Source organism: Lineus longissimus, chromosome 8 (assembly GCF_910592395.1).
Source record: "Lineus longissimus chromosome 8, tnLinLong1.2, whole genome shotgun sequence".
Classification (NCBI taxonomy): Eukaryota; Metazoa; Nemertea; class Pilidiophora; order Heteronemertea; family Lineidae; genus Lineus; species Lineus longissimus.
This window is the reverse complement of record NC_088315.1, coordinates 9,828,331-9,851,158: the sequence shown is the minus strand read 5'-3', so window position 1 is coordinate 9,851,158 and position 22,828 is coordinate 9,828,331. Positions and strand designations below refer to the sequence as shown.

General features: G+C 40.8%; 1 protein-coding gene and 1 long non-coding RNA gene across 5 annotated transcripts in view; one reads left to right on the top strand and one right to left on the bottom strand.

Moving 5' to 3' along the window:
* The window catches only part of LOC135492003 (rho family-interacting cell polarization regulator 1-like), a 63,161-nt gene that overhangs the window by 34,250 nt on the left and 6,083 nt on the right, over window positions 1-22,828 (bottom strand). For 3 of the 4 annotated variants that reach the window (XM_064778051.1, XM_064778052.1, XM_064778053.1), the window contains exons 1-3: window positions 7,523-7,648; window positions 4,968-5,280; window positions 4,153-4,231 (exon numbers count right to left, since the gene is read on the bottom strand). In XM_064778051.1, the coding sequence (XP_064634121.1) occupies window positions 4,153-4,231; window positions 4,968-5,280; window positions 7,523-7,568 (438 nt within the window). In that variant the 5' untranslated portion in view covers window positions 7,569-7,648. Of the gene's footprint in view, window positions 1-4,152; window positions 4,232-4,967; window positions 5,281-7,522; window positions 7,649-20,082; window positions 20,146-22,828 lie in introns of those variants that run through there. The other variant, XM_064778054.1, reaches the window with a different exon arrangement.
* Window positions 17,551-19,095, top strand: LOC135492920 (uncharacterized). The gene is made up of 3 exons (XR_010448163.1): window positions 17,551-17,626; window positions 17,927-17,992; window positions 18,398-19,095. It is a non-coding gene; the product is annotated as an uncharacterized LOC135492920 (long non-coding RNA).

Below are 22,828 nucleotides of genomic sequence, written 5' to 3'. Positions count from 1 at the left end.
ATTTTATAGCTTGTCATTGAAAGCTTCATTAGAACTGGATGTTATCATTGCTGGTTACATGAAGAGATTAAATGCAAATCGAGATATATCCATCTGCGCCATTTTCAGGAAAATGGCTTCAGAGTTCTGAAAATGCATTGGGAAATTTTGGACACTTATGACCATAAATGCTTTACCATAGCTTGGCCCTAATGCTCTGAAATTCAGATGACAGATCATGCAGTCATTATAAAGGGAAATGCCATAATATGGTTTACTTTTTTTTAAATGGCATGGGTAGTGGCACTGGGTACTGGGTAGTGGCACTGGGTACTGGTCAGTAGCGCACCAATGACACGCCAATGACGCGAATTGAAGGATGTCAACTGTGATTTGGACTGTATAAAGTTTTCCTCTAAAAAAGGTGAATTCATGGTTTGGAAGTACCTTTAATACTCCATCAGCCTCAGGAAGCGTTTTTAATACGATTCTGAAACAGCCATGCAATTTTTAGACCTCCTGCTATGATCACATTGCGTGAACACGATGAAAAAGAATTTGGGCGTGCCACATCATAGCGATAAAAGAAAAAGAACACATTATCCCGAAATGATTACTTGAGGTGTTGCTAGTAGCGAAAAGGAAATCTGATCGCCACATTATCTGAAAACATTCAATGTTTCAGATTCAAATATTGTATTTTGGATGGCTCGAATTGCTTCTGATGACCTTTTTTTTGAACGACTGAATGACGCATAGCCTTCCAGACAGTGCCACCCGAATATAGTCAAACTAAAGACTATGCAACCCAGCTTTCCAGCGAGCGCCACTGTAACACAAGCAAAATCCATACCGGCAGTATTATTAGACCAACTGGACACACCCAATCTTGGGTATCACCAAATCCACATCTCGTTTAAAGGCAATGACTAACATTAACAACAAGGACAACTCCCCAACAGTGACACACCATCATTATGTCAATAATTAATCAAGTCGTGAAGCCTCTTCTTAATTATTAAATCTAATTAATACCGAAGAGTACGTTTCCCAGACAACAAACTGTCACCAGGCCCAATGATTGATTGGATAGGATCAGACACTGTCCACTGATATTAAGACGGCAGGAAGCCACAAGCCAAGCCATCTTGGAATGTCAGCTTAGTTTTGGCAGGGGACTGATGAGCATATCACTGAATCATGCGATCAAGGAATTACTCTCATGTAACCCACCCCACGCAAGCACGACTCAAATTCACATTTTACTCGTTTTACAAAATAGCAGTACAGTAGCTGACATTACTGTAGAACTCCTTAAGCTCTTTTGCCATTTGGCATTTAAATGGTCCATTTTTAACACTAGGACGATTTGTCGAATGGCTCCCTCCCCTCTCCAAATCAAAACAAGATAAGAAGAAATGAGACCCATTCAGCTAAATGTCACCCACTCATCTCAAGTTATGCTCACATTCGCCTTCCATTTCACTCTTAACCCAGTCACAGTGGCTGACATTTAAACTAAGCTGAGAGTGAGAGATTTCATCCATAAATAACTCATGCCTATGTATGTAGAGATAATAATATAATCATTACTGTCATTATATTGATCTCGTATTGATCATGAGATTGTTTATGCCAGATTTCATCTCCAGCAGGCGTCGTCTTTGCTATCAATAGGACAAAAATAGAACTAGGTTCTTAGCATTACAAGAGGATGGTTCTGGACTTGCATCTGTTGGCATCCTATAGTACTGGTCACCATTGAGACACCCTAATACCTTACAAGACAATGGCTCTGCACTTGCATCGGATGGCATCCTACAGTACTGGTCACTATTGCAGACCCTAATGTTTACAGGACAATGGCTCTGCACTTGCATCGGATGGCATCCTACAGTACTGGTCACTATTGATACAGCCTATTGCTTTACAAGATGATGGCTCTGCACTTGCATCGGATGGCATCCTACAGTACTGGTCACCCTTGACATACCCTAATACTTTTGACAATGTACATTTCTAGAGACTGAGTATGTGGTCAACATCTCAATTTGCACTCTGTGTAATTTAATATCACTCAGGTGTCATACAATACTACAGTATGTTTTGTATTAGCAGCATTGAATGATAATGCCATGAAATGACTTCAAAATTATGTCGGCTGCAAGCAATCTTCACTTGCCCGCAAGAAACGTTGCACAAAGTCTGCAAGATATGATCAGCTAGGGCTACACTCCTCAGTGAAGATTTAGTTCTCTAGGATGTCTCCATCTCTGAAAAGATTTGCGTGTACCCGTTGCCCTAACTGATACACAACAATCGGCAATCGGCTACAAAGACCGAGACCTGCTTCCCCTCTGGGCTCAAGAACCTGGATTGCCAGTCATTCCAAATTGGCTGCTAACTATAGTAACTCAGGTACGAGCTTTGGAATCCAAAGCGCTGAATCATACCTCTCCTAAATGAGATTTTAGTCCAACATACCCGGGTTAAAAGAGTCCACTTAAAAGTGCAATCGGTGTCATAAAACATGGGAGCTCTTTCTTAGCCACTGGGCAATGACCTCACAAGAAGATATCAACCATCAGTACACATTTTGTCTTATTTTCATTTTCATTTTAACCTTTTGCCTGGCACAAACTGAGGAATAAGGGGGCAAAGTATTCTTAATCTCATTCTTGGCCGATTGTTCAACTTGAGGAACGAGACGCCTGGTTTCAATAGATATAAATTCTGCACCAAAGTTATCCGTCATCAAATCTGAACTTTGCATTTTACCAATATGCCAGAAAGCAAAAACTCATTGCTTCGAACAGAAAGGCACAAAAAAACATATGTCATGTTGCATAAACTGAGTATCATTCGTTTGTGCGCCCCCACCTCCCTTCATTTGAACTAACTGCATTGATATTGATGTCTACAAAGGATAACTCTACCCTCAACAGGTAAAAACAACAGTTATTGCTCAGCAAATCATCCAAAACGAATTGTTAGTCATAAATTTTTCAGCCGATTTCGAATGTCAAAGCTCAGACAGCGAATGACTAACAAGAAGATAATATTTCTGCATGAGATTGAGATCCTGCCGTTAACACGGGTAGGGTGTGTGAACAGACAGGAATATATTTGCAGCTAAGCGATCATTTTTGACAACAATTTTTGCAATGTCAATCACTGTCAAGGCACTTCTAATCTTTCATCATGACTAGGAGCCATGACAACACACAAAACTGTACAGTACCAGTCAGAACTGACATACCTTAAATCAGGTTTGACGCATTTGCAAGCAGTCTGCTGGGACTTTCAATATTTCATCATAACAGCAGCCATGACACCAGTACCAGTCATAACTGACATGCCTTAAATCGTGTTTGATGAGTTTGCAAGCACTCTGCAGGGACTTTCAATATGTCATTAAAAGAGCAGCCATGACACCACATAAAACTGTACAGTACCAGTCAGAACTGACATACCTAAAATCATGTTTGAAGCACTTGCAAGCAGTCTGCAGGGACTTCCAATCTTTCATCATAACATCAGCAATGACACCACACAAAACTGTACAGAACCAGTCATGACTGACATACCTGAAATCGTGTTTGATGCATTTGCAAGCGGTCTGCTCGCACTGTCAATGTGAGACAGTAGTGGAGACTCAGATGAGATACAATAACTGGAAGGTACATCAATCTCAACTGGCACTGGAACTCCAGTGAGAGGGCTGGTAACCAGTCAGTACAAAGAACATCAATCTCTTCCAGACGTACAGGTGATTCTAATTACAAATCAGACTGACAAACCACACCTTGTGGCCTACTATTTCTTCAAGGTAAACTGAACCCTGAAGTTTACCACAATTTACAAATTATGCGACATTTAACTGTGCACAGCTTGATAAAGCAGCAAAAAACATTCATCTTAGATAAATCATTCTGTCTAAACATATCTCATGAGGTAGTTTTAAGGTTTTTATATGTCTGCAACATCCAGGTGCATGTCCCAAGAACTAATTTTAAAAATCTCAGTTAATATTTAGTTTGAAAATAGAGTCTAGACAGAAGATGTTGTCAACAGTTGTGACATGCACTTAGTTCTGATGTCACCAAGACACACCCGGACATGCCACCATTTTGCTGAAATTGAAAAGGCACCATGCAATGAAAGTGTGCTTACCTCAGTAGAGCTACTGCCCTGGTCTTTCGCTTCACTTTTAAATGTTTGTATATCCTCATCGGTAGCATTGATAAAGTCCCTGGAATCACAAATAATCAAATGTGATGTGGGTCTTAGATACGTTTTATTCATCAACTAATTAGACTTCTTTGAATTCTGTTTTGCTTATGCATTCAGTTGGCCGGTGGATAGTGGGAGAGATCCTGGGCAGGTATTTGCAGTTTTTGTGAATGGAAGACAGCATTCCTAGCCTAACAAAATCAGACTATTTTCAATGCCCATATCACCATCATACTTTTAAGTTCTAACCCCATCCCCTTCCAGAGTACGGTGTAGCCCTTAAATTATTTGACTAAAAATTCTCATGCCTTCACAGACTCCGTTCCACAGCAATAGCCCATATCACCATGGAAACCAATAAACAGTCTGATTTCTTCAGCAGTAAAAGGAGACACCACCCACTGCTGAGTCATGCTCACGCAGAAATTTTTCGATGATTTTAAAAGTGCATATCCTCTGAGGAGAAGGGTAGATCAATGCTAAACACAAAGTACAAAGCAATTTCTCATCCAAAATCAAGAGCACAACCACTTTTAACGATTACGACCGCTAAAATATGACACAAAATGTTGAGGAACCCAAGTGAGATCCTCCTATGTTACCACCACTCTCCTACCAGCGGCAAGAAGGACACCCTCAAAGATTAGGAACACAGTTTTAGGGCCCAAAAAAGGTACTAAACCATCTGCAACATCACAAGTAAATTGCCCAATGTTTTGATCAGATCGTGATATGATGGCTATATGGGTACTTACTTGAGTCCTAACCGAAGGCTCTCAAACATCACCTGAGTGCGCTGAGGCCGCGGTGACTTGGGAATCCTAGGTGCCTTCTTCATGCCGTGTCCACTCTTTGCTAACGTACTCCCCTTGCCCGTGCCGTGTACGCCTAATATGGGCGAGAGTATTTCCATATCCGGCTCAACTAACTCGGGACCTCCTTTCTGCCCCTGGTTGAGTTGGCTGGTGAATGATTTGCTGCGATTGAGAGCCTGGGACGGCCGAGGTTTGTTGAACTCCTTCAAACTCATTATGTAGGATTCGCAGTCATCATCTCCGAATGTTGAACCTAAAACGAGACATATCCAAAAAGGTTTCATTTAAAGTTACGCCGAAATGTTTCTGTGCTACCGAGGAGAGGTAAAATTGCAGAGTAGTGGGTAGTGGACCTTAAAATAATATTACAAAACACCTTAATTACAATGAACAACGCAGGGTATAATGCTCTACTGGCGTATTGTGCCTCGTTTTGACGAAAGCCGTTATTGTTAGGCAACCATCATGTGGGTTGCTGCAAAATATGGAGGCAGTGAAAAAGAGTCAAAATCGTATCTTATTGTTTATTTTGAGGTGTTTAGAAATTGATACCTCACTGTCAGCAGTTGTTGTCAGTTGGAGCTGTCAATTTGCCCAAATCCTTGGCTGCCGACTCGGTTTTGGCCAATATTTTAGCTCCACCCACACGGCATTTGCCGAGACACCCAATACCTCGAGTTTGGTATCCATTCCCTAAACCCAGAGCAACCAATCGGAGGGGGTGCCATCAAGATGAGTAGCCACAACAACGTAAAGGAGGTCAACACTTGTAAACACAATCCATGGGAATGTGAACGCCCCCACACTGGAGTACTCCAAATAACACCTCACTCTTTATCAAAATTGCTTAAAAACTCCTGTGGCGTTGAGTTGCACTGATCAAACAAAGTCTATGGCACTTGCCAAATTCCCTTGCATTAATAATGCACCAAATTTCTCTAAATTACAGTGATTTTAAGAAGCACTGAACTTCAGTGCTGATGGAACAGCACTGTACAGCATGTAATTTGAGTAAATATATATGCAGCTGGTAAATACGGTGACAGTACTCCTCAAAGATTTGTCAATATTGAACTAAGGTAAAGCTCCTACTGATGAGCTTAATCTGTTGTTTACCCTGATGACTGAGTGCGACCAGTTCTTTGGAAGTCATCCAAGCTATGCCCCATCCTAACATTGCTCAAATAGAGATAAACTAAAAAAAAGTGTTCCTCGGAAAAATATTCTTTTAGATTGGAAAAACATCACAACAAGGTATTTACTCAACTGTACAGCAAATCAATTTGTTACAAGTTGATGACGCAGAACGCAAAACGGGAGTCACCTCCCACTCAGACAGAGTCGGGCGGGTAATCCTGTCTACTGAAGTTGGTGTAAACAAGGCAATTACCGGGTCTAAATCACTCCCAATTAATCAGTAAACTTCATTGTTACTGCATTTAACACATTGGAATGTTCAGACTGCCTTCCCAGCTATTACAACTCATGGCAGCATTTTGACTGGTGACCATTTGCCATGACAGGTAGACTTCACAAGGTACCTCAATGTTTTTCGTGAGCTTTTGCGCTTCCCCTAGGATTTTCTTTGTGTCGAGATTATCTACATGTATGTGATGTCAATTACAGATCTAGGTCTGTTTGGCCTAAATAATACATAACCACCAACTTAAGACACCATTGACACAAAATCGTCTGCATGTGTTCTGCCAGAGGAGTAATTCGTATCGATTTTCACCAATCTTAAACTACCACTCTTGTACTGAACTGTTGAATGATTACTAATCAATTAATAAGCGGGTTTATATGAGTTGAGTTGATAGAATTATTGCCATAAAAAGGTGATATAATTTATTATCAATTATGGATATATATTCTACATGTTCTAAGACTGTGGTAAGCTGCCATCTGGGTTTCGATAAGCAATGAGTTTAAGAGAGCAAAGTCCAAATATATCAGCTATCCCAAAAATATGACCAGCTTTTCGTAAGTCAGACTTTAAGTCCCAAAACACAAACCAATTACTATCGGCCTGACATGAAGATTCACCGCCATTTTTTTGCTCTAATGATATTTTTTCACAGGATGCCAACAATGATTTTTGTACAAGTGTTCATGGGATGCAAAGTATGTGGTTTGAAATAATAACGATGCAACTCGAAATGATTTGAAAGAAGGACACCTTTATGTGATTTTGTTCAACTTCAGTTGTATTGAAATAATTTTGTATGTTTTCCTGGTTCGGAAATAAACAGATGGTTTGATTAACAAAACTGATGTTTTCAATACAAAACAACTGTTTCAAAATGTACTTAAAATGAAATAAGCCACATATGTTCATTCCATTCATTGTTTGAAAGAATGAGATTATTTTCAAATAACTTGGGCAAATTATTCCCCTAAAACACGGCTGACCCTAAACCAAAGCCCCTCCTTGAAACATTTGTCAGGGATTCTGCACTCAAGCTAACCCACTTGCACTGGCCAGTCACACGTACCTTCGTCCATCTCATAATCACGGACCATATTTCCTCCCTGAACCATGTGAAAAGTTTCCTACAATATTCCACACACTACAATACGATTATAATCCAATGTTTACAGTACAGTGTGAACGGCACAACTGTCATGCAGAGAATGAGGAAACGTCAATAGCGCATATAGTAATCACATGGTCATTCACAACTTTAAACCGCCCAGCATGACTCATGCCTCATATATTACAACATACAATACTGGTTTAATAATAAGTGCATAGCGTATCAATGTCAATCAAGAGGGCCATGCCCATCCGTTCCAGGAAGTCACAATAGACTTTATAGAAAAAACTGAAGATGATTGCGTATGTAGGCCTGTGACAGAACTAACCAATCAGAATGGGGCATAACATTACTTGATTAGGTGTTAGGGCCTCGATTATGAACTAAAACTTCAATGAACTAAAACTTCAGTCAATAAGGATGTAAAGTCATGCGCGCTAGCCAGGTAGTTAGTGCAATAAGATCAATCTTTCAAAAAAAAACTCCATTCGAGCGTATGATTACTTGAGCTTATCGTTTAAATCTTAACTAATTGGTAATGATCATTAGCTTGGAGACGGCACATTTGCAGTCCAGTGGTAAAAACTGCTGGATACCAAACCAATAGGCCCAAAGTGTCCCGGGTGAGAACCAGAATATACTTCTTCCAGATGTACCTGTCTCAAAAGAGACAAAACGTCAAGTGTCACTTCCAATGAAGTCCTTATAGCTAATGAGTAAATTACAAAATGACATAAGCAAAGATGCAAAAAAGGTAGTCAAATTTCACATTCATATTCAAACCAACTCACGAAAGGGGGTTTTCAATTTCAAAATTTGTGATTGATCGAAAATGTGGAGTGTTTGAGATTTTGTACAGTCATGGCATATTTATGCTACTATTGTAGTTGTACAATAAAAAATATCAGTGGTGAATGGGTATTGAAAAGGCTTTGTCACCCCATAGGCCTTTTGGTATGTACTTTATTCAACCCAGCGATTACAATACAATGGTCTTTCAATAATTCAGACCACTTCCTAGTTTGGTATGGGTGCACTTACTGTCAAACCTACCCATAAATGACTGTTTTGTGTTTATTATGATCTGATAAATGACTAATATCAACATATAAACAAAATATCGAAGCACCAAACTATAAGCTATCAAATCTTTTTTGCTTGACTTTCAGCCCTAATGCATGTAATGCTTAGCCAAGCCAAAACCACTCGGCTGTCACACCCATATTACTGTTTAGAATCGCCCCTTCCTGACTTTGATCTTCCTGAATAAAGTGACCCACAACAGGTCATTGTGCTTGGTTTTTAGAGATCAATTATACACGATTCCTTGAGTTTTGAGGTGTTTTTAAGTACCGTGTTACTACATGTATGAAGTGGCAATTATTAAAGCATCATGCACAGGAATTTAGAAGCCTTTAAAACTCACCAACAAACCAAGTGATCCCTACCCTCTCTTTTTTTTCAAGTATTTTTGATATCTTTTAACCCATTCCCCCATTCCATGCTATTACTCATTGATCACCTGTCGCTAGCATCGGCCCTCTCATCAGATACTGCGACTGAAAATAGCGCCAGTGAACAATACTCCAATCTCAACAGAGGAGTCCGCTAATCTTTGCTGACATTTGGAATGCTAAAACTCAAGACTCAGAAGGTGAAGATAACGCTAACATTTAGCAACAATGGTGCCACACAAGATACCCAGCCCGATGCCGATGAGATGATTCTGTCGGCTACTCTCCCATAGATCACATGTATTATTTTCTTTCCTTCATGGTAGCATTTTCAACCACTGAAACGACCTCAACCAACACAAAATGCTCAAGTATCAAATCAATGCTTGCAATGAGGAACCGGCGTTAAGATAAATGCCAGTGGCGGCGCCACAATCGATCGTACCTTCTGACGCCATGACATCATTTTCTGGTCTGTTGACGTCGCATGAGGTCAATCACGGGAAACCATTGCGTACATTTTTGCACAGGATTTCAACAACAGAAAACGTGCCCAATAACTGGCATCGCGCATATTTTCCGCAAAATTATCTGAAGAAACTGATAGCTCAATAGATTTAAAACAGGAAGATGCAAACGTCGCCGAAATCGGTCGAAAATAAGCGATCGTTTTCGGGCTCAGAAATAACATGATAATGCATTGGAAATGGAGAGTTTTGGTATGATCGATTGCAGCGCCACGCGGTGGATAAATCGCGCCGGTTCCTCATTATCTGCAAATACAAGAAAACCACACGAAAATAAAAGTCACACAAATATTTTTAGGTTCTCAGTATTACAATGTAGCCTACATGTCTAGAAACATTGATATTCCACCGAACATTGTGATAGTGAAATCTTTAAGCCAAAGTTACATGTGACCTTATACACTATCAATGGGGCGGACCCATATGTGACATGTTTTATGTATACTGAAAAATTTGCTAAAATAATTGTTATGCAATATAAACTATGAAAAGACTTTGTTTACAAGTGGGAAAAGGCCAGCTGTGACAAATATAAACGAGAGAAGAACAAAGGATGATGTATCTCTCAGTTGTTCCAATTGTTGTGGTAACGTGCAATGGTGCATGATTTTAGAGACAGGTGGCGTGAACAAGATTTGATTCAAAGAATCACTGGAGACTTATGACCCGCCGGCTCCCCCATGACCCTCAGGCTTGTCAGCTACCAAAACTGACGGTGCCCTACCTACTTTCATAATGATTTATTCACCTCGAAAGCGATGATCACAATTTACCTCACAATTTTTCGTCCACATGTATTAAAGGAAAGGTGGGTTTTTAAAACATAACATTGCCTATTTGTCAGTTCAACGTTTTAGTCTTAGGAACCCTATGCGATTCTGAGGTAACCCTAAATGAGTCATCAGCTCACATTATGAAATATCCCAGGAGGCGCTCCAATGGACTGCAGGTGTTATGAAATCTTTTGACACAGATGGGGTCATCACAATGTGCAAGGAGTCATCAGCAGATATACATATAGATATACATGTACTGGCTAAACTTAAGCCTGCAGTCAGTTACAAAATCATGGGAAATTCATCTTGACCCTCAATATATTGACATTGCTCAGCTTCCAGACAACGCGCGCGTCAATACCTTGATGAAGAACACAGCATGCATTTGTATGCAATCTATCTCCAGCTGAAGTTGGTCAGCTTTTACTCAATCATAAACGGCATCGCTGTATACACATCGGCAACAAGTTAGCATGATGTCACTGCATGACCATCGCTGTTGCTTGTGCAGGGGTCTGATACCTCGGCAAGTGTAAGTCCTTTTTGTCTCATTCAAAAACCACGATATACTTTGCGTTGAAACTTACCTCAGTGTCCAAAGACAATTAAAAGGGCAAACTGTGTGAAGTTGTTTTTAAATCCAGTTCGTATGAGGAAGAGCACTAGCCCTACACCAGGAATCAAGAATTAAGACTGAACCTACTTGACTTATCCTATGTCTAAATGTCAGCATCATCGAAAAAAACAATGAATTATATATACAAACACCAAATGTTCATAGCTTATATACAATGGGAAACCTTATGCACACTATGCACTTGATACTGCTTCAATAATTAATGCACATAAGTATAATACATACGGCAGTTGAGCTAGGAATTCAGACAGTGTGTATGTAAACATTTGATATCGCGCCAACGGGCGAGCGCCAAGAGAGGAAATGGTGAAATTACGAGATATGTTATGATATGAGACTTTATAGACAATTAGATCAGAGGAGCATACAGCATGGTACTTGGAGTCTATGAAAAAAGTAACACGCTTGACACGATTACCGAATGAAGAATTCAAAGTGACAGAAAATATAGACAATGGCGGAGGAAATGCCATAAAATGCGACTGAATTGTCTTTTGACACAAGTTTTTGAGGCTGGGTTCACATAGAACTATACTATTCGGGTATTCGGTGCACATTTTGCCAGGGCACGCGGGTACCTGAAATCGAACAAGGAAATTTCACAATACCGGGTCACATAAGAGGGCACTATTCGAAAAGGTCGTATACCTGCGTATAGTATAGTATAGTGGAAATCGTGCGCGTTCGATTTTCGTGCAGCGTATACCACCCTGTTCAGAAGTGACCAGTGCATTTTAATGTTATCTATCACAATTATTAAACGATTTATTGCATACTATAGGATAAGTTAGAAACAACAGTACTCATTTTTACTCATTTTATTGCAATTTCTAAGTACAGGCCTTCATTACATGTTTTATTACTAATCAACTAAATGATTCTTTTAATTAACATCTGGATGATCCATGAGGTTTTTAAATGTCCTGTGGTACTCCCCCAACAGAGGTCTCATCTTAAAGTGCTGCCGCACCCATTCTGTTCTTTCTTTCTTTGGTCTTTGTGCCTGGTCAGCTTCATCCTCGGCTAAGAGGAGAAGAGCCAAATCTTCTTCGTCTGAACTGTCCATCTGATCGGCGCCAAAAGACCGAATACCGCACGCATGCTACCCCATGTGACTCGCCGTGCCCGTATAGCGTATAGCGTATACCGAATAGCGTATATCGAATAGCGTATACCGAATACCGTATAGTTCTATGTGAACCCAGCCTGATGGAGAGGAGCAGCAGGAGTGGATGTCACGAATGATAATACAGTAGAACCACTCTTAGCGGACACCTCTCTATTAAGGACAACCTCTCTATTAAGAACACTAGTTTTGGTCCCAATTTGGTTGTTTCCATTCAATTTGACCTCTCTTATCAGGACACCTCTCTACTAAGGACAGCACTTGTCAGTCCTGAGGATGTCCTTAATAGAGAGGTTCTACTGTACTTGTGTCCTTAACTACATAGCGTAGATAAACATAAGAAAGTGCACATAACCAGTTTATAGATTTCATAGGCCTACATTTTTATGATGCACCCCCCCCCCCTCCCCTCGAGCAGTAAAGTTTTACTAGTACTGTCATCACCGTGGCAAATCAATGTCACATTGAGCAACACATTCATAGAGATGACCATCTGATTTGAGCGGGAAAAATAATAAGGCACAGGAAAACTGAATAGTGTCACATGATTGCGGCCTACTTCTTACATTTTCTCGGGTGGTGACAATGAACCTTCTCATTTCCTGTTTATATTCCAGCGCAGATCAGTTAATAGCGAAATATGGCCTAATGAACATGCGGGGCCTGTAGGGCGCCATTCAGAAATTCGTGTATGACTTGACGATGCATCAATTGCTTTGATACCGACTGAAGCACGGTGAGGGCATTGTTTTGCTCCTACGAAGTCCGCTTTACTTCTTCAGACTTCAGTCAAATCAATTTGGAGCAAATAATTTTTGATTCCCGACGAACGCAAATAATGTTGCAATTCTTTCATACTGATTTGACATTTGTGAATAGGCTGCACGTTTATTTTGTTTGAAAATGAATCCAGATGCTGGCCTTTATTCATAATGACCAGACGTGAATATTTTCCTTTTTAACACAATGTAAACATATAAATCATTTGATTATCTAATGATTTTATATGTCACACATTCCAGCATATGTTGGCATGTGACGTGAGTTGAGGATACGCCCTCCATGTGAAGACGCGGCTCGTGGGAATACCCATTAGCCATCGTGCTTATTGGGTGTGTTTTTTCAGAACACCAGAGATTTCCAGCATTTTAGAATGTTTTTATCGCGATGTAATCTTCTAATTCTTCCATAATGAATCCATCAACCATGCAGTTGGCACCTGATAAACTACAATATTCGAGACGCACTTCTTTCCCTCATTTCATCGTCAACAATACCAACACCCCGGGCAGACAATCAGAATTTTCAATATCTATCAGCTCCACCTTGAAAATACATAAACGGTGTTTGTTTTTCTCTGATATCTTGTATGTAGGCTACTACTACCATAGGCCTGCCAATCACTGTAAGGAATTTCCATTCTCGATCTTGTACTCTCAAGTCGGGGGCCGCGTCTAGTGTCTAGTGTCTAGTGTCTGGTTCATCTTCGTATATTTCCCAAAAGACATGAACATATTCATAAATTACTAATTAGGCCTAAGAAAGGTTGAGATCAATGACTTATCACGGATCCTTATACGTATACGGATAGATATTATACACTCGTCCTCTTTCTACAAAGTTTTATCTGCATAATACGTTTAATGATCTTTGATAAGTCGTTGTTCTCAACGGCTCTAGGAAAATTCGTCCCCGGAAAATTCGTCCCCGGAAAACCCGTCCCCGGAAAATTCGTCCCCTAGGAAAATTTGAAGAGATAATTTTTCCGGGGACGAATTTTCCTGTAACCGTTCTCAACCTCCCTATCCACGAAAAAATTGGTATATTTGGAATTAAACTAGAAGTGTCTCCTGGCATGCCGACCCTTTAAATAATTGTTTTTCGGAAGGGTGTGGACTAAAAAGGTGACATGGAGATCATTACTAATGTCAATAAAAGTTACAGCTCGCAAGAACTCGAGAAATTCAAGACACAGAAGACAATGGAGAAAATACCTTGGTGGTCTTTGGAGCAGTGTATCACTATCAGCGAAGTCTGCTTTCACAAGAAATGCTTTGGTAACAGGAAGGTTTGGGTGTGGCTTGGTGAGCCAGGCCATTACATCGCTTATGGCCAACCATCTGGCCAAACAAGTCCAAAATCTTCTCATTAATAGCAGCAGTCTATTTCTTTAGGTAAACCTTCTGGGTTAGGCGTTGCCATCTCAAGCCAATTGGCAGTATTGGGTCAAGAGATGGAGTAGCCAGACCATTAAATCAGCCCCAACAAGCCCAAAATTACCACCATTTGATTCAAAATACTTCTGGGGCGATGAAAAATATTTAAACAGCTGATTTGTCGCCTCAAATACTGACCATGTTTATTTCATAAAACTACTTGAATTGCAGGACGAAGTCATTGAAGGCAGCTGCTTATGTAATAGAGGCCTATATAGTCAATGGAAATAGTCATCTGAACTTGACTCTGGAATATGGCTACCATACCTTTACAGGGACATTTCCAACCGCAAAGAAATCGACATATCCTCGGGTATTTCTTCGGATACGGATATACATTGAATGTACGTCCAGAATCAGAGAATGTCACATTTCGCTTCATACTAATCCTTTTTGTCAAGCCAAAGCTGGCTGAATTCACAAAGTAAACGCTTTGCTTTTTCGTCCTCCGCACAACACCTATGAGTGTATTTTAGTTGTTCAGTGGCACAGTGCGGACGTGTTCGATAGGAAAGAGGCCTCACCGCCAAAAATATGTTCTGTTTTATCCTTCTCCCAATAACCACTTGTCCAAATTTAAATCATACCAATCTATTTTGACAATTGCCACCACAATGCATTCATTGAAATGTACAGGCCATAAAATCAATCCATGAACTACTTTGTGACGTACATGTATGCTTTTCAAATTTCACTCTGAAGTGCAGTTACAGCTGACGGGTCAAATATCATCCATGTACATGTACGATGTACGTGTACGGTGTACGTGTACGATGCACGTGTACCTGTACGATGCACGTGTACATGTACATGTTGACTTTTTCTTACAAGATAGAAAAAATCTCCTCATTGCTTTTGACAGAATAGTCCCATTTACATGGTGCGGGTTCGATCCGGATCGAGACCTGTTCGGTTCAACACGCACCGTGTAAATGGGATTTTACCTAGCCCAAAACCGACCTTAAGTAAACCGACCCGAGACCTGCCAAATAGCGCATGAGTCATGTTATACATCTAAGATAAGTGTATACATGTAGCTATGTGTATCCAATAATATCCATCAGTTAATAGGGCCTGTACAAAGACCGGTATCAAAAATATTGCAAGGGAAGTTCATAGACACAAGTTTATAGACACTTTACACATTTTAAGATTTGAAGATTCGGCAAGTAGAACGTTAACACGGTAGGTCTTTAATACATTTTAAGACCGGCCAACGTCACCATTGGCCACGGCACGAACAAACCGGCCCCTATCCAGATCGAAGCCGGTTCAGCTACCCGCCCCGTCTAAATGGGATTTCACTCCAGTTGAACTGTTACTGGAACCTACCCAGGGTGGGTTTAGGTCGGTTTGATGAACAAGCACCATGTAAAAAGGCCCATTGTCTGCCATAGATCAATACCAACACCAACATTATGGCTTTCAATATGAAAGTACTTGGACCTGTTGCACTGCAGTAGCATATATACGTAGATCGCCATCATGCTGACTCATCAAATATTGGGAAAACAAATAGCTGGCACGGCATAAATCAACTGTATTGAATGCATGCCATCAGATCATCACATCTCTCTTATGATCACACCTTGTACTCATGATCCCGTGACACCCCCTTAGCCATGCTGCCAGTTCACCACCCTTGGCTGCCATGCTGCCAGTTCACCACCCTTGGCTGGAAGAAACTGTATTGAATGCATGCCAACAGATTAACGCATCTCTTTTATTGCCACATTTTCTCCTCATGATCCCTTGACACCTCCACCTCCCTTCGCCAAGCTGCCAGTCCAACAGGGGAGAGATCATCCTTGAGATCTAACAATCCTTCACATGGTCTCCTATACAGATGCATTTTCACTCTTGACGCAAGGGCCCAACGCGCCGCGTAGCGGCAAAAAAGCGAAGCTGGCGAAACATTTATAACGGGTCACCGTCACTTATTATTGGACTTGTAGCGCATTTACGGGGTTGCAACTATTTTGCTTTATAGTGTCACCAGGAAAGAAAAGCATGCGACCTAACGCCGATCTATTTGTATAAAGTGATAATTTGAAGGTATATAGTAGGAAATATCAATAAAATAATCATTCCATGTCGTCTTTTGAGGGCATTTTTGATTGTAAAAAATATATGTGTACGTCACCGTAGTCTCTGCAATGATAATTTTATCAGAGCAGTCTCGCGCAAGTAGAAGTACTTTACCTATTAGTTCTTCACTTATTAGTCTCAACGTCTGGCGCAAAGCCAGACGTTTTCCATTACGATTTCACTACGATGTTTGACAAGAAGGAGCAGTGCGCGAGATATGCTAATGAGCAGACTTCCCTCGCTTGAGTTTCTGAAGAATGTTCCATATCGCGCTAAGCTCATCACTGCTGATTATGACAGGCGTGCAACGGTAGGTATTTGCTCCCCAACTTCCACCCTAATACGGTACAATAAGTTACCATTTGATGGGAATGGGACAATGCCCTCACTGTGTATGGAGTCATAGGGATAAGAAGACATTATTCATTAGTGTTGGTAGAAGTGATTTTGCCCAAAAAGCATGCGCATTCAAAAATCAAAATATGCAAGGTATCACGTACATGACCATGACGACGTGCAGAAAGTGCACTGGCCAGTGCATACCCTATGGCTATGTACTAGTAAACATGGTAAACATGAACAACATCATTATTCATCGGCAGTTCATTTTACTCCGAGCTTTTCCTGAAACATATAGCCATGATGATTAGGCCTACCATGTACCATGACATGACCAATAACAGCACTAGATCATGTAGATGTCAACAAGTTCACATGAACCGTATAATCCCGCATGGCGCATGTGGGGCATGCGTCTAAACCAAAGCCCCAAAATCACTTGTTTTGGTCTATTTCACTTGTGTTTCCCCCGTCTCCCAGTCCATAATACATTTACAGTTTACAATCCCCGATCATGGCCCAACAAAAGGTCATCGGTTGACTAAAGGAACACAACTGTTCAATGGATTTATAGTTGAATGCGATCAAACTACGTCTTTTCAATCGTGGATTGTAAATTTAACCCCATGGGCCTAGGGAAGGCCCTATAACAATACTTTCGACACAGTTATTATCTCCGCTGCCTCCACCATGTTACACACAGTGCTCACTGCTGATTCTAAAATGCGCCACCTAGTCAAAACAGGACATATGTTCTTCTAGGAATAGATCTCTTTCCAATATTTCGTCATTCCACTATCGTCATCACCTCATCATACTTTCATTGACATTACAGGCACACATCCACAGAGCACTCTTCAAATCATCTACACAGTGGTTATCCAACTAGGATTATAAAGGTAATTTCCTAGCCCCGCACAGTGGGTTTCAGTCTTGATAAAGGGGCACTATTGCTAGCAGCTAGGTAGGCAAGATAAAGTTAGACGAAGTAGCCGATAGGGGTCTCTCACCCCTCAAAGTCCGTCACAACTATTCAAGTTTGTACAAGGAATACATGCAGTGCTGACTCTAACAAGACCCAATGGGAATGTCGCACAGTCATCTGTCAAAAACAAGACCTATGTTGCAGTATGATCTCTTGCCAATATTTGATAATTGCACTATCGTCATCACCTCATCATACTTCATTGACATTACAGGCACACATTGACATAGACCACTGTTGCAGTCAACGACACAGTCGCTATCCAAGTAGCATTATAGAGGTAATTATCATTATCATACCTCATTAGCATGTGAACCAATCACGTCGCGTCCTTTGCGATCACGGCAAAGCCTCATGGAATAATGTCTTTCACCGTTGAATAATTTTTCATATTCCATGCCTACAACTTCAACTTCTTCATATTCCATGGCTAGAAGTTCAATACTAATATAATATCCAAGATAAAGTTACAAGAAGTAGTCAATAGGGATCTCTCACCTCTCACTGTATGTCCACACTATTCACGCTTGTACGAGGAATACATTCAATGCTGAATCTAACAACACCCAGTGCCCTTACTCTGTATATTAGTCACTGGAAGATGGCCCATTTCACTCCTTGCTTCTACTTCACCTATAGTCTCATTGCAAACGCCTCAGTTCTATGATATCACATTCACTTTCAGCTGTCATGCAACGCAACAACTGTGCTATCTGCCATCGCACATCAACGAAGAAGTGCAGCCGCCCACATTCCACCTCACGTCTGTCCGACTAGCTGCAATCCTCGAGGACGCCCCACTGTACCACGATTTCACTACGATGTTTGACAAGAAGGAGCAGTTCGCGAGATAGGCTAATGAGCAGACTTCCCTCGCTTGAGTTTCGGAAGAATGTTCCATATCGCGCTAAGCTGACCACTGCTGACCATGACAGGCGTGCATTGGACTGGTACAGGTTGGAACTGAACATTGAATATGCTGGTGGTGACGCTTTCTGATGAGAAGTTGGTCGTGACTGATGCAGTATCCTTGGACTTGTCCACAGCATCGTTCAATCATTGCTCTCTGAGCTGCCTTGATTCTGTACTTACCCAAATACTAAGACCAAATGCCTGTTGACTGTGCTTTAAGAGAGACTGGCGCCATGCCTAGAGATATTGGTCGTGACTGATGCAGTATCCTTGGACTTGTCCACAGCATCGTTCAATCATTGCTCTCTGAGCTGCCTTGATTCTGTACTTACCCAAATACTAAGACCAAATGCCTGTTGACTGTGCTTTAAGAGAGACTGGCGCCATGCCTAGAGATATGACTGACCCCTATTGGCAAATTTGTATGACTTTATCTTGCCTACCTAGCTGCTGCCTATAGTCTCCCTTTAACTGCGGAACACTTCAAAGTCGATAAAATGCCATGTTCCACCTTTTAATGTGTTTAGACCACCATTTTCAAAATAATCAAGTCAGGACACTGCCTTCTAGTCTCATAATAAATTTTGCTTTCCTCAATAATAACATTTCTTCTTCTTCAATGCTTTCATCATTCCAAACTTCTCCTCCTCTGACTTTTACAGGGGTACAGTCATGGCAATCAAAACCCAAATACTGAGACCAAATGCCTGTTGACTGTGCTTTGAGAGAGACTGGCGCCATGCCTAGTCTCTCTTAAAGCACAGTCAACAGACACCAACCCCCTCAGACTCAGAAACCACAAACGCCCAACCCTTCCTGCTACCTTAATACTTCTGGGTTGGCAAGAAAATGAAATATCCACCAAATGTTCCAACCTGCATACATGTTTGTGTAGATACATCCCATCATTGTGATGAGTTACCCCAAACCTTTTCAGCCTAATTCTGAGAAGACAAATTGAAAATATGACTAATTCGGTCATCAAGGGATCTTGATATCACCCAAAACATCTGTGGAATTTCCACCCTTGAGGGAAAATGCCCCTAGACGGAAGCCAAAAACAGAAACCTTTTCCCAGAGAAAAGTAGAGCATGCAGGCCGCCTGTCTCAAGGAGAACTTGTAATATAGGTTATTTCAAATTTTAGCACACCAGACCAACATACCATAGGCTACGAGTCGCAAGGTCTGCACTTGCCTATTTTATTAAAAATCTTTCTGATGATAATCTGTGGAAGAAGAGAGATACCATGCACAATTTCTTTGCAACCAAATAAAGATATCAGGGCCAAGTAAAGCAAAGTCAAGTAACTATTTGCCAACCTAAAAAGACGGGAAGGCACATTTTGCATTTAAACCATTCAGCTTCCATGCAGAAGCTTTTTTTCCTTGCACAGACCATGCAGTTCTCGCGACTAACCTAGCAGGCTCAGTCGATACAGAGACTTTAGAAAACTTACCAAATAATCACATCCTTTTGAAAATCTTCACTACTGGCACACTTTTTTACACTCTGGTATTAGCTGGAACGAGAAAAGGATGTCATTAGCAATTATGATGATGTCACCTTCATATTAAGAACGTTTCTTGAATGATGACAATCAGAAGCAGTGCCGGTGGTCGGTCATCAGAGGCGCCTGCAATGACTGAGCATCAGACATTTTCTGTTTTAAGTTCATCTACGCTTATCTTCAATTTTGATCTTATTCGAATATACCCTGTCATTGTGTCAAGACACTGGTGCTATGAATGATGGCATCCTATTCCTACTTTGTCTTCACCCTTGGTTTCGTCTTGATAAATATCCTTTCGTACCGTCCAAAAGACAAACGGACTGTATTGAAAACGAATTGAACCCCAGACCTCTGCCAAGAGGATCCCTATAAAATTGGGGACAATAGGCAGGAGGCAGAAGCCAGGGTCTAATTGGGTCTACAGACGACTAAACCTGGTCTGGTTTGAGCCCAAAAAATCAAAAGCATGAACAGCGCTGATGTGCTGAGAGACAGTAGAGCCACCTAGCGGCCAAACCAGCTAATATCCAAAGTCCTCTAAAAAAATCTGACATTTCACACCAATATGTACCAGTATACACCTTTCCAGAAATGGGGCGCTGTGTGTTCGAAATAGTGATGTCATAAGGGGAAACTATGCCTTATGGTGGAGGGACAAAGGAGATAGTCATGGTTGACAAACACACTTGAATGCCTTTAATGACGGACAAGGTGGAAAAAGTTAGTTCCAATGCAAGCCACCAATTTCGGGAAGCATGTATACACAATATCATCAGTTGGTTTTGAGCCAAGAATTATCAATTTCCATAACATGCTGACAGCTAGACTATGTATGATGAAGATGTTTAATAAAATGTTTTAGGAACGATCATACATCATACATGACTATTTACACTACAATATACAGGCTGTAGGGAATCCTGGAATCCGTATTATATATTTCACGGATTGTGAATGGTCGAGTTACTCATTAGCAATGAGGAAGGAATCACTTGCACAGGCCACCTGTCAGCAGATTTCTAAGGTCCATTATTACCCAACGTGCATGCAACAAGTAAAATATCAATGCAGGCAAATACAATGCAGGCACATACAATGCAGGCACATACAATGCAGGCACATACAATGCAGGCACATACAATGCAGGCACATACAACGCAGGCACATACAACGCAGGCACATACAATGTAGGCACATACAATGTAGTTCATCCCGGTAATGAACCAAAATACAGAAGAACCTCTCTATTAAGGACACCCTCGGGTCTGACAGCTGTCCTTAGTAGAGAGGTGTCCTGACGACAATGGTCAAATTGAATGGAAATCAATTTGGGACCAAAACTAGTTTCCTTAATAGAGAGGTGTCCGCTAAATGAGGTTCCACTGTACCTGTATAGATGACTTGCAAGACGTAATAGTGATAGTGGCGGCATCGGTAAATGCAACAGAGCTTGTGATGTCTGGAATTTCACCAGACGTCAGAAGTTTTTTAAGACTCTGTTGCATTTCCTTAAAATACATCATCATCCACAATATCATGCAAGTAATCGATATCTGTAGTCTGAAAGTTCATGAACCATTTGCTGCCGAAATTTTCTTTCATGCATTTTGCCATTAGATTTAGAGTTGACATTTTTGTGCTTCTGAGGTGAACATAAAACGCTTACTTGCAAAATATCAAAGTTTACAGTGCGAGTGCAAATCACTTTTATCAACAGAGTATACACTGCTGTTTTTTAAATGCATAGATGGCGTATGTGCATGAACCTACAACCAAGGGCCAGCGTCACAGCTCTGTTGCGTTCAACAGCGTGAAAAATATACTGTGATGTCATTACCACCACCTGGCAGCTGTCATGTGGAGGATCCATTATCAAAGCTGGCATAAAAATGCAATTTCGCAAAGGTCGAACAATTATTATTTACATGAATACGCAATTTTGACACCACTTTTTCAGAGGGAGTTGGCCTAATTCTTCTGTCATTTTTGTAAACGGTGGTTAAGGTAGACAACTAAAAGTGTATGTAACCAACTGATAGAATCTTTGTGTACATTTTCTGATGGATCCCAGAACCAACTTCTATCCTACACGGCTTTGACCCCTGAAATATGCATACTTGTCTTGAGGTACGATATTCTGTATTTTCTCAGTACTTCTTCACAACAAATCGACTACTCACAAAAGCTGATGAAGTTTACACAACAACAAGTTGTCTTCACTTCATAACATACTGAATAACATCAACAGTTTACATTGGTAAGCCCCAAGAGTTGCACTCAACATGCCATCAATTTTAACCAAACCAGGAATCTATATATGCATCAATGTACATATAATGAACAGCGATTTCTGGCAATGTTAACTTGAAACACGGTGCTTCTGTACAGAAGGGATGCAGAATGTTTTTCACGCATCCCAGAGTTTTGCCAGGTAAGATGGATCAAAGCTAAGATCTTTATGAATGCAGCCAGGAATGCAGTGATGAGGGCTGCAAATAATAATCTGCAGCATTCGCAGCAGGTGCTATGGATAAAATCGATCGAGGCGATATTCACTAATTCATTATTCATGCGCTGCTCAACTAAGAACAACCAGTTTCAAGCCAATGTGAAATTCAGGCAATAAAATGGGTCAGTGTGACCTATATTTGAACATTTTCATAAAGCATCAGCAACCTATATGTGCTGGAGT